General features: G+C 39.7%; 1 protein-coding gene across 2 annotated transcripts in view; it reads left to right on the top strand.

The window, feature by feature from the left end:
* LOC101485065 (SH3 and PX domain-containing protein 2A) overlaps positions 1 to 13129 on the top strand; it is a 61149-nt gene that overhangs the window by 41689 nt on the left and 6331 nt on the right. The window contains exons 8-9 of one of the 2 annotated variants that reach the window (XM_004551548.6): positions 9415 to 9528; positions 11905 to 11988. In XM_004551548.6, coding sequence (XP_004551605.3) covers positions 9415 to 9528; positions 11905 to 11988 — 198 coding nt within the window. The remainder of the gene's footprint in view (positions 1 to 9414; positions 9529 to 11904; positions 11989 to 13129) is intronic. The other variant, XM_004551549.6, reaches the window with a different exon arrangement.

Here is a 13129-nt window from a genome sequence, read left to right as displayed (position 1 = left end):
TTAGTATTACACAATATCTTCAGACGTTTATTTCCCCTATCCCAACTTTCTTGGAAGGTCAGTGTTGACCTGCTGCTAATCCTCAAACTCCAAGTTTCCCAATTTGGTATGTGCAGTTTCAGCAGGAACATGTTTCCTTGTGCAAGAGAGGAAAAACACTATAATTCATGTCAATGAACCACCAAAGACATTATACAGAAAACTCGCCAACTGTTAAATGTCTTTTTTAAGCCGAAGTTGCAGCAGCAGATGGAAGACACATTATGCACTCAGAGCAATCCTCATCCTTCACATTCTTTCAGCCCAGTGTAGGAAGTAAAAATGACCATCTTTAGAAATTAACCTTAGCCTATATTTTCAGATAGCATTATTTCCTTGCATCTTGTCACAGAGGCATATGGGGATAAAAAACAGGCATGGTGATGGTATTTAAGTTACAGTAATGGCTCTAATAATAGTGTACAGAAATCTATGTCTGGAGCCAAAAAAGGTATGTCTCCCTCTCACTTAAGAATTGACCATTGAGTTAAACCAGCATTTTAAGGGGTGGGTTCAGGCACTCAAGGACTGCTGTGTCTCCCAACTCGGTGGAGAATAGAGAGCACACAAGCTGTGGGTTACAGCTTCGTTCAGACCATGAGGGGATCCTTTCAGAGACTGGGAGGGAGTGAAGGTTGTCCCTTAGGTCAGCATTAGCTCTTAAAAGTCGTTTTGTGCCATTTCTTGCCCCTCACCCCTCCTTGTACCAGAGCCACCGAGGTAATTGAAATCCAGTGTTTTATGAAAACTGGAAGTGTGTGTATTGGGCTGGATGCCTTTCCCTTGTGCTTTGATACATGATCTACTGTTAATAAATACAGAAGCTGGAAATGAATGGGGTTTTCTCCTGCTTTACTCAACAGTGGTGTCGAGTATCTGCAGGACTGCTGAGCTCCTGCATTCCTCATCATTTCGGGCCATGAAAAAAAAAAAAAACGACTCATGCTGCTGAGTCTGTGTTTCACATGTTCATGGAAGATGTGGTCGAACTCTTTTGTGAGGAGTTATTCCACTGCACAAAACAGTGTGGATTTCAACTTTAATCAAGTCGAGCCTGCTTAAGTTAATTATACATTTTTGCGGATATCTGGTCATTAACAAGTGTGTCAGTCACACTGTATTAAACATGCCAATGCTAAGGAATCAAACTTGATTGATCGCATTCATAGATTGTAGCGTTGTTTTATGGGTTTTTCCTGTACCTTAGGAAAAGAGCAGAGTTCCATAAATCTAGTTACTTTGTTGCAGCTGCGAATCTGTTGTTGATTACAGTAAAAATGAAGCATGGCTCTTAAAACTGATAGAGTTTCCAGATGGTAGATACTGTATGAGAGAGAAAGAGCTTAGAAATACTGTCTGTGCTTATTGTATGTCTACATTGTGCATCTGCTCTTGAAGGGGTATAATATATACTGTAGGTTAAGTGAGACTATGAAGACAGCCTGGAAGGAGCATCTGTTTACATAAATAATATAGAAATGTGTCTCTCTGTAGCTATTTTCATCTTGAATTTCTGTATTTACATAAAATAATCTAACCTAAATTAATGAGACATCATCTTTATCTTACATTTTTTAATATATTGTTTAAAGTTAAAAGAATGTGCCCCCTTTAAAAATTGTTTATTTAGTTATTGTTGGCGATGAGGAAGTTGATACCACTCTCATCCATGTCTGTTCAGTATTAATCTACAATGAGTACCAGGTTAGCTTATGTTAGCACAGTGACTGGAAATGGAAAAACAGATAGCTGGTTTTGTCCAGCTGTAAGAAAAAGTCCAACTACCAGCACCTGTATATTTAACGTTAGTCCTACTGTGTTCAATCCTTACCAAAACTAAAATGTAAACATAAAAAAGTAACAAATGCATAGAAATGCAGATTCCAGGAAATAAAAAGATTTTTTGCTAGGTCTTTACTGCTACCGCTTTTAGTTGCTAGTTGTTTTGGGGTCTTTCAGTTTTGTCTTCAGTAACTGCCGTGCTGGGTTGAGATCAGATGACTGACGGACATTGAAAAATATCAAGTTTCTTTGCCTTGTGAAACTCTTTGGTTGCTTTTGCAGTATAGTTTTGGGTCATTAACCATTTGAGTAGCATGTGTAGCCACTGTAGTATATCAGATCTTCAGTCAATAATAGTGACGCGGTTCCACTGGGGGCTGCAAAGTGCCCATGCCGTAACCTTGCCTCCACCATGTTTAATAGGGGATGCGTCATGCTTTGGATCGTGAGCTGTTTCAAGCCTTCAGCTTACATTTCTCTTCCAATCATTCTATTACGTTAATCATGGTTCCATCAGTCCAGAGATGTTTTCTGGCGATGTCTGATCTGGCCGACTTGTTCTTGAGGGTAACTGTGGTTTGCACCTTGTTGTAAACACTTTGCAGTTACATTCATGAAATGTCTCTTGATTGAGTATTCTTGACTTGGTTTGATGTTGTGACATTGCTTTTATTAACCATGAAAATGTGATCATGCACTTTGTTGGCCAGTGTTGCTGAGTTTTTTAAGGAATGTATCAGATTGTTGATTTAACCACCACTACATTTTTGCCATTTCTCTTGTAGACTTTTTTTTAGCCTAATGATGGTCTCCCTCACTTGCACACACATCTCTTTGGGACTCATTTGTTATGAAATAGCAATGGAGTAGGGCTTGCCTGCTTGGGGGGACAGCGGTCCTAGTATGATAGTGAAAAAAGGCAAAACTACAAAAACTCTCTTTGTCCAAAAAAAATATTAAGCTAACTGTAGGTAGGTTTCGGTGCAGCTTGTCAGGATTTGTCAACCAGCACAAACCAACTGCTGTCTTTAGCTTTATATGTGAAAGACAGAATTTGGGTATTTTAGACTGTCTAAATTAGATCATTGTTTTTGTTCAAACAAGGCCATTATTGGCACCAAGCAGACATTTAACTTGATATGAGCAGTCTTATTTATACCTCAGCAGGCTGCTGCGGGAAAAAAACGTTATTACAACTTGTTCTCTCCGTAACATTCAGTTTTTCTTGGTCCTTGTAGTAAAATACAACACTGTAGTTAAGACAAACCATCCAGTTTCCATCTTTCCGAGGCTGTGACATTTGAGGTTGATGTCTGTGGTCACGATCCTATGGTGCGATGGTGTTATATGAGATTCCCACTAGAGTCTTGTGGTTTTAGCTATTGTCTTATGCAAACGCTGACCCTAAAATGGTGGTGGGGGGTTACAGAACTCAAATCTGCTCAAACGCTTTAAAACCTTTTTGATTTACTCTGGATGTTGACTAAATTGCTATAATCGTATTATTGAATAATGTTTAGCAAAGTGTATTGCAAGTCAGCATTTGGACATATTTGTTTTTCTTGTTTGTGGTTGAAACTTTGCAGTAGCTTTCCAGGGTTTTTAGCTTTTTATAGCAAGGCATAGAGACATGGAGGAAAGCAGGTTGTTATGCAGACCGATCAAAAAAAACCCAAGAGATAATGATACACAAGATGCACAGATGAAAACAAAGGTGTTGCTTTGCAATGTAAGTCTGAGCTCTGTGCCGTGGCAGCCTAGACAGTGGGTGGATCAGAATCTGACACATGCACATGCACATGCAAGTGTACCTGCCCAAACCCTCACATAGAAGTTTCCAGACACAAGAGGTATGCTTCTTTCATGTATTTCTTCCACATCTGTACAGATAATTAGAAGTGAAGAAGACACTGCGTGTTACTCTGTTATGAATCTTATTTCTGTTATCTGCAATTTCACTTTTAAACAACTGAGTCTTATCCTTAACTTTCTCATTGTTCAACTTCACCGTCTGTAATTAAAATCACTGTAGTCTGAGAATTTAATTCCCGAGGGTTCTAGGTCATACAGGGGTAAAATGAAGGTCAACATATTCAGAAAACCACGTAAACTTACCAGTATGATTTCATCGAAATCTTAGTCACCATGTAATTCTGCAAGATTGCTGTCTTGGCAGCGGGAGACTCACAAAACAGCTGCTTCTTTTGTAATGACCTCAGTAAAAGGTTTATGTCACTGGGAAGAGTGTACAAATGATAACCCTGTCAAGTATGATGTTGATATTATCCAAAATCTTAGAATCAAATTCACCTCCCAGCCCTATGGAAAAAAATAGTCCAGAGGAATTATCATAAGATGACACACATGTATCAATTATAGGTGGGTTTCATTTTTAAATCTAATAGAGTTTTTTCACCACATGGTTCCTGACAGCTGTATTTGTGTAATTTTGTGTTGCCTATACACAAATGCTACGGAGCAGTGAATGAGTGCATGCGATGAAAGATGTGGAGCAGTTTTTTCTTTCCCCACATTTCGTATAATTGCAAGCTCTCTGATATAAACCTGCCAAGGCCAGGAAATCAGCACTTATGTGTGTTTTCATTTTAAGGTTACTTTTATTGCTGCCTTTGAGGTTCAGTGAACTCAGCCTAAGCACCTGCCATGTAAAGGGATGGTTGAAAAATACAGACAAAGCCACCCAAGCCATCAGTAACAATGTGTATTCACTCAGGTCGTTTAAACTGACGCCGTGTCTTTGCACCATATTTAGATTCAGACTTGCAGCCCAACGGTCACATTTAAAGTACATTCACACACTTTATCCTTGTGGGTGCTTTTGTTGCTGTCAGTTGTCACTTCCCTAAAGTGAACCTGATATTTCTCCCCAGCTGCAAAGTAAGTGTGAACATGGCAGTTTGCAAATGTAAAGATTTTTTTCGTCCTTTGAGTAGATTATAGAGATTTTTCTCCTGCCAAGTTGACCTTTCTGTATAATGGTTGATTTAGTTTAATGTGCAATTCATGTAATTGATCTTGCCCTTCCCTGTTCATTAAACTCGGCACATCAGACTTATTTAAATGCTTTCAGTGACTTAATGAAGTATTGCAACATTTTCCTGTCATTATTTTGACACTAATTACAGTGAAATCCGCAGTTATGTTTAAAATACGGTAGAAATTTGTGATCTTCTAACAAGCTTTCAACTCCACAAAATAGGATCAACATATTAAGTCCATCTCAATGTTGTAGATGCCACTTTGTGCTTTTTTGTGGTTTGCTTTCTCAGCCTGATTTATTGACATGGGGTTTTTGCTCAAGCCAAAGCTTTGGTGAGCACATTACATGGATTGTTACATCCCTGAGCACAGGCCAGCTCAGTGTTCAGAGCCAACCAATATCCGCCTATCTAGACCCACCCTTACTTTATGCAGAACAGGCCCATAGCCCATCATGTTTTTGTTGTATAGCTAGGCAAGTTAAGCAATTAAATAAATCACCCTTGATATGAATCACAGAGATTGCACGTGTAAGTGACCAAGAGGCTTGGAAAGATTTTCTCGGTTATTGCTTCCGCAGAGAAAGCCAGTGGAAGTATTAGTCTGTCAGCAGGACATCTGTTGTTTTTCTAAATTCCAGTTTAATTTAGTGGACGAAGTCATATGGCTAGGGAGTCAATCCGATTCACTTTATGTAAGTCATCAGAGTTTGCAGTTGCCAGCATCAAGCAGATATTGATTATGTAATCATAACAACTAGGGATGCACCAACATAGGTGATCAATGTCAGAGGCCCATATTTATTTATTTATGTGTCATATCAATGTTTAAATGGCATTGGATGAAGAGTGAAACACTTTCTTTAAGTTTTCATGACATAGAATTAAGAACAAACAACAAAACAAACAAAAGTATTAGTATCAGCGTGACTCACTGCTACTTCATTATGTACACCTGTTCACCTATTCAGTCAAATGGCAGCAGCTTAGTGCACTTTGGTATGTAGACATGATTAAGATTAAGTTCAAACTGTGCATCAGAATGGAGAAGAAAGGTGATATAAGTGGTTTTGAATGTGCCAGATGGGCTGTTCTGAGTATTTCATAAACTACAGATCTACTGGGATCTTCCCACACAACTATTTATAGGATTTAAAGAGAATATATCCAGTGAGCAGCCGTTATCTGGTCAAAAACATCTTACCTAAAATCAGAAGTCAGAGGAGAATGGCCAAATTGCTTTGAGCTGATAGGAAGACAACAGTGACTCAAATAATCACTTGGTAGAACCAAGCTATGCAGAAGAGCTTCTCTGATGCTCAGCATGTTGAATCTTGAAGCAGATCGACTACAACAGCAGCAGATGACCACACCGCTGCCACTCACTTCAGCCTCACTATGGACTCACCAAAATTGAATAATAGAAGACTGAAACAACATTGCCTGGGCCATGAGTGATGAGTCCAGTTGGATTGTACGGTCAGAATTTGATGTAAACAACATGAAAGCATGGATCCATCTGTATAAAAAAAAATGTATAGGAGAGGTTTGAACCAGCTGTGAAATGGAACACTGCCATTGTCTTTATGGGTTGTCCAGACAGCTGTCAGCCATATTGGGTTCCTGTTACCACAACAAAGTGTGTGTGACAGTTTTTTTTTCCATCCTTGTCAATCAAGTCTCTCATTGAGAAGCGAGACACAGTCCTAATATATAAATATACATATGTATTTTTAATGTTTTAATATGCAGAGAGGAAACGTTTGGTTTAGCAAAGACTTCAAATGATCTCTTTAGTGTATGAGGGGAGATGATAAATAAAAATCACGTTTACTTTTTTCTTAAAAGCATAAAACTTGATATAGCTGTACAGTGTAACAGAAATTGAGCCTTAAAAAATACAATTACTTGCCATGGCATTCATTTTAGTTTCTAGCATAATAAAATGTGTTTTGCATTCTTGAGGAGTTCTTGAGTGCTTCACAGGTCTCTTCTGTGATTGCAGCAACACCAAACTTAACTTCAGTCAATCTGGTGTGGAATAATTTACAAAGGCAGAATAATAGGTGGAACAAATAACCCACCTAAGAAACACTGGTGCAGCACCTTAAAAGAGCCCTGCATCAAAAAGGACAATGATGGATTCAAACACTTGAAGTGACATCAAATACGCAGTCCCCAAAGATTGGGACTGGATTTGCTCAAGCAATTGGAGACCAGTATGATCAGCTCTGTCTGAATGTAATTTTACATGACACCATTTCCCAACAACAGCCATCTAAGAATCCTGCAACATTCTTGAGATAAACCCAACAGTCCAGCAATCTCTGCGACAATTGCAGGCAAAAAAACCTCAGTTTAAAAGGGAGAAATTTCAGGTCGAAACAGGCACAGAGAAAAAAGAAGAAAGAAAAGAAAATCAAGCCGGACCAACTTTGAACTCTTTTGGCTTTGGATATGCAAGGTTTTCTCTTTGGATGACACAGGGATACAAAATTCACGGTTCGGTTCGGTTCGATACTTTGGTGTCACGGTTCGATATTTTTTCGATACAAAAAAATGTTCATACCTTTTTAATTTGTCATTTATTAAAATTATAAATATATATTTTAACTCAAAAGTACAGTTTTTAAATTTAATGTTGCTGAAACAACAAAATAATAAAAAATAAATAAATAAATCTTTCTCGATCAGAGAGTTTATTACAGAGAAATGGCTCTTTCCAAAATAAAAGCTATACTATACGCTTCTTCTGGGCTATATTCTCAGCAGCATGTGAAACATAGCAGATCCCCATGAGGAGAATCATGTGCTAACGGCTGTCTAAATGACTCGGGTAAAGTTTGTAGCATGCGTGCTTGTTGTTTTTGTCTGCTTCCACTTGTCTTTGCACTAGGATGATATCGGGGTAAATGTGCAGTCATATTCATTGTGTTCCCACTAGTGCTGTCAGCGTTAATCTCGTAAAAATGACTTTAACATCATAACACGGCAAATCTCTGTTAACGAGTTACCATGGATCGCCCCGTGCGTGGGGCTGGACGGCGTCAACACGTTAACAAGCTAACTGCGCTAACGCACTAGTTCCCACCAATTGAGCATTGCATGGCACATCCGACATACTGTTATACTTTTTTCCATGACGCGCTTACCTTCAGGGTCATACTTCACATGAAAACCAAGATAGTTCCAAACGCCAGATCTGAATGAGGGTGGGGGAGGTTCAATTTTGGGTAGCGTTGAAGCAGTTGCCAAGTTGCAATGAGCTTAGCTTCTGTCTTGCTAGCTTGCGCTGCGCTCAGTGGATCTGCGCTCGACAGTACAGCCTAGACGGAGTAGTCGAATGCAGATCCACTGAGCTCAGCATCATCAGAAGAAAAGTTGATAAAATAAAATAAAAAAATTGTATTGTTCAATACATATGCGTACCGAACCGAAAGCACTGTATCGAACGGTTCAATATCGATACGAGTATTGTTGCACCCCTAGTATATATGTATGTATCCTACACACCTTGCATGGATAGAAATCCTATGATTACAGCATCTCGGACTGTAATGCATCTGTTTTCTGAACTGCTTATCTGTCTAGGGGATAGACCCTTTCCCAACTTACATTAGATGAGTGGCAGGGTAAACCCTTACCAGCCAATCACAGGACTAACACAACCACACACATTCGCACCTACAGCTAATCTAGCATGCATGTCTTTGAACTGTGGAACATTGTTGAAAGTAGCCAAAGAAAGCCCACATTGTCACAGGAATAACTATTAAATAAAAATGACCAAGGAAATGACCAAGATTATCATCAGGTTCGGTGAGGTGAGTTGGAAGTGCTGATCATTAACAACCTCCCATTGCGCCACCCTGACTGTAATCACTGACTTTCAAAACACAGCTTTGGCTAGGAGATATGATGCAAACCTGGAGTTTATAGCATGCCACTGCTAGTTTTAGGATCCATTTTTAAAATGAGCATTATTTTTTACTTGCTTCTCTCCAACTGAGGCATCTGTCATAAAGATGTAATAGCAATGCTGTCATACCCAGGAGAATGAAGTCAAATCAGCTGCAACCCTGCAAATGGATATCTTGGCTTGTAGGATCACTTCAGCAGTTTCCTGCCCACTGATTTCATGACTGATCCCGATGGAACGTAGGTCAAACAAGACCTCGTCATGGGTTGAGCCACAGCCAAGCAGTGTGTCCTCTGATGTTCTTGGTCCTGCCCTTAGTGATAGATTTCTGTTGGCAACACAATAAAATGCATCATATTCATGTTCATTTGTAGCTGTGATTGGAGATATTTTATCCAGCTGAGGTTTAATGAGTAAAACAAAGAGGAAGTGATTAACGGGAATGTACAAATGGCATCTGTCTTCTTCTTTCATCTCTCTTTCTGGAGGCTTATTCTGTCTACTTTTTCTGGTGCAAGTCTTATCAAAGGCTCAACTTCATGAGGAAAGTTCAAGAGCAATTGCAGACCTCTGAAAACTGTTGAATTCCTTAAAGTTAACTTTAGGCTACGCTGATTTCTTGCTATCCAATTCATTGTTTGAAATGCAATTTACAACCTCTGTATGTTTCCATAGGTTGGTGGTTTGTCAGCACTGCAGAGGAGCAGGGCTGGGTCCCTGCTACCTATCTCAACTCTCACAGTGGCACACGGGATGACTTGGAGCTGGGTGCCTCTAAAGTTGGGGAAGGTAAGTAACTGCAAACGCTTCAGTCTTTGCCCACCCACACACGTTTGCACATGTAAACACAACCTCACCCACTCCACTGTACCCACACACAGAAACCACTTTTGCCCTCAATCCTCAGTCTTTGATCCGTGACAAAATAAAAATAAAAAACCTCACCGCTGCTGGTCTACGCTAACAACTGAGGCTGGGCCGGGTGAGCATGTTACTCTGTCTGCTTGCCATCATAAGCACATCAGAACAGAGTGTAGATTCAGACCTGGGTAAACATCAAGGAGGAGGGCCAAGAGAGACCAGACCTCAATGTTTCAAAGGATGTGCTGTGCAGTGCTGCACTGTACAAGAAAGATACAGTGCAGTATTAAGTGATACGCCCGCCGTGTAGTGTAGCTCATGAAAGAGGCGTGTGTTTTCATTGAATAAAAATGAATATTTCTGGAGTCATGCTCTTTAAATCATGGTTATCGTTAAAGAAAGAAAGCTCTGACATGACTCACGCTATTTCATATCCGCTTACCATTGAAGATGATGGATGTTAAGTTTCGTGAGCTTACTGGAGCCAGAGAAGGATCCAAAACAGTCGTAACATACACACCTATGAAGAGTTTGGTTTGCCAGAAATGTGAAACTGACGTGTGAAGCTGCAGACAGCATCCAACTGCCTTGATGGCCCTTTCAGATACAGTTATCAAGCCATCTACGAGCGACTAATGCTGTCTCACTCCCCAAGCATTTTCAACGTTAGTGGAGAGAGCACTTTAATCATAGGCCAGAAGAGCTCAATTAGTGTCAGATGCGCAAACTTTGATCATTTTGGCAGGTATTGCAGCAACTGCAGGATATTTGTTAAGATATATGCAACATTGTGTTAGAGAAAACCCAAAAAACTGGAGGTACGGAAATAATTAAGTTGCATATTACACTTCCAAACAAACATCAAGATTTTCCAGCACTCTGGCCAAACATCTTTTTGCTGCACAACTGGTGTAACAATGGGACTCAGAATCCCTGCGGTGTTGTATATCTTATGACTCAGTGGTGGAAGAAGAGAGTGAACACACAAGGCTAGTCAGTATTAATGTTTTGCATTATGTTAAATAAGTTAAAATGCCCTTTTCTCCTCTCAGAATACAACAAATGGATAACACACAGGCGCATAGCTATATGCAAACCATGCACTCCTATCTCCTTTTTTGGAGTTATCTCTTTACTGAGTTAACCAGTAGGGGGTTTAGGAAGGACAGTCTGTCAGTGTAATTAATGTTTATGTGTCTCATGAGTCTTAGAAATGGCATGAACCTCTTAAAACAACTCTTTATCAGTTCTGCGGTCTTCAGCCGATTGTGCACAACCACATAGTCACTTTGACCCCTCCCCAAGAAAACAACAACATATTTTTCAAAAATTGGTTTTCTGATTCTGATAATGATAGTTGTTGAAAGCTCAGACATCTTCTGATTTGAGTTTACCCACTGATGGAAGCGTAAACAAACCCTCATCCTCCTTGTTTTGGTAGTAGAAAATAAGAGGAAAATAATGATACTGCCAGCACTGACACAAATGATAGTCATGTATTTCTGGGAGTGCAGCTATTTACCTTAGTCCAATATATCTGCCTACCAGTATCACTAAACACATTATTTTTGCTTTGTTTAGCATGTGCAAACAGTAAGGTGTGGAACAATAATGTGTGACTTTATGAAGACGTTTTGTGCCGAATTATTTCTTTCCTCTGAGGAAACTGGTGGGGAAAATAGACTGGCATATAGCCACCAGTAAAATGGCAAACTGATGTACTTTGGTTTTTGTGAACATTAAAGAAGTAAAATAAAATGTATTAACTGGTTAGATGCTGAGTCTTTGTGTAAAGTTTAGCTGCTTTGTGTGTATGATTCAGACTTGAAATCTTTTATAACCAAATGTTTTTACTGTCTCTTTAAAATTTCTATATAAAAAGGATCTTGTTTAATGTCTGAACTGTTGGAATCATTTCCATTTTAGCCATCTTATATTTAAAATACAAGGAAATATGGACCCTTCTAGGTACACATCTCTAACCAGCTCCTTTAAGGCAATATGCGTCCCACATGCTCAAACCTAATGGGGGGGGGCTCTGTGATAACAACATGCTAATTACAAGCCACAGAGGAGATGTCTTGGTTTTTAACATTTCTTTTGTAACCTCCATCCACTCATGCTAACTGTCCACCATGTTTTGCGTTGTGGTCGTGTTTTAGTGTCCTCCATGTAGCTAATAATGGATCCATGTCATTTGTGTGTTGTGTGTTTGTGTAACATTTGTGCTTGCTCTTCATGTCTCCGTGTTTGTTTGATCCTTCCTTGTCATCTGGTCGCCGTGTGTGTGTGTGTGTGTGTCAGTTACTAAGCGACACAAGGCTCATCTGAAGAGGCTGGACCGGAGATGGACGTTGGGGGGTGTCATCAGCAGGCAGCAGAGCCGAGGTGAACTGAGAAACATGCTGCATCGCCTCCCTCCTTCCTTCCCTCCCTTCTCTTTTTGTTACTGTTGTCCTCACCCCATCTCATTTATTGTCTCTTATCACATGACTCAACTTTTATCACATGCACATATTTGTTCAGGCTTGCATTCTGCATTGTCCTCCAGCAAATGCAGTTATCACGAGCCACAATCCACAACTAACCACTAACTGACGTTAATATGAAACGGGCCTGGAAAGCAAAGGTGAAATCAGCAACTTTATATACACTAATTATTGATGCTAAGCTCAAATTATGCTACAAAATTGCTCCGCGTAAGCGTTTTTATTAAAATTATACTCCGCATGCCAAAGCCAATCGTCTCCAAATCACAGAGGAAAAAAAAACAAAAAACTACCCACTCATCTGAAAGTAGTTGCGTAATAGACTTAGGAATGCCTTATGCTGCAGTTTAGAGTCATATTTTACGTTTTATGAGCAAATGAAGCGTGTATGTAGATCTGTAATAAGTGTGTGTTCTGTCAAAGTGTGGTACAAACAGACATTTCTCTCCTGGTTTGCTGCAGATAACAACCAGTATTGACTGATAAACAAAGAGTCTTATTAATCTTCCACTTAGTTTGCGAGCAAACTTGCACATTCTTACCGCAGCCAGGGGTTTTCTTCACAAGAGATGCATTTGGATGGCTGACAGAGGAGCACGGATAGGCTATTGAGTTCAGCCCAAACTTTGCACTTGGCAGTGCATGCTGCTCTCTAGAGTGGAGAGAGAGTAGTTTCCACCCCATGACTGAAATTCAGCTTTGCGTTTTGTTTTGTTTTTTTGCTGACTCCACATGAACACTTTATAACACCGATGCATGTTGTGGTTACTATAACATCTGATTCAGAATTTCCCTTCATTGGATATTGTTGAAGACTGTTTGAAAGAAGTTGGTAAGAGGCAAACGATTTAGCAGCCCCAACACAAAGTGGCCGGAAGAACCAGGGAAAAGGAAAATAAAGCATTCAGAAAATATCCTGTACCCAACGAGTTTGAAAGGACTTACTATCCCACAGCCATTTAAGCTGCCTACACAACCTTGGAAATGGGTGGAGAAAAGGAAAACAGAATAATTTGTTACCACAGTGTTGATTCCTGTGA

Source organism: Maylandia zebra, linkage group LG13 (genome assembly GCF_041146795.1).
Source record: "Maylandia zebra isolate NMK-2024a linkage group LG13, Mzebra_GT3a, whole genome shotgun sequence".
Lineage (NCBI taxonomy): Eukaryota > Metazoa > Chordata > Actinopteri > Cichliformes > Cichlidae > Maylandia > Maylandia zebra.
The sequence above is the reverse complement of the archived record's forward strand: the minus strand, read 5'-3'. Positions and strand labels throughout refer to the sequence as shown.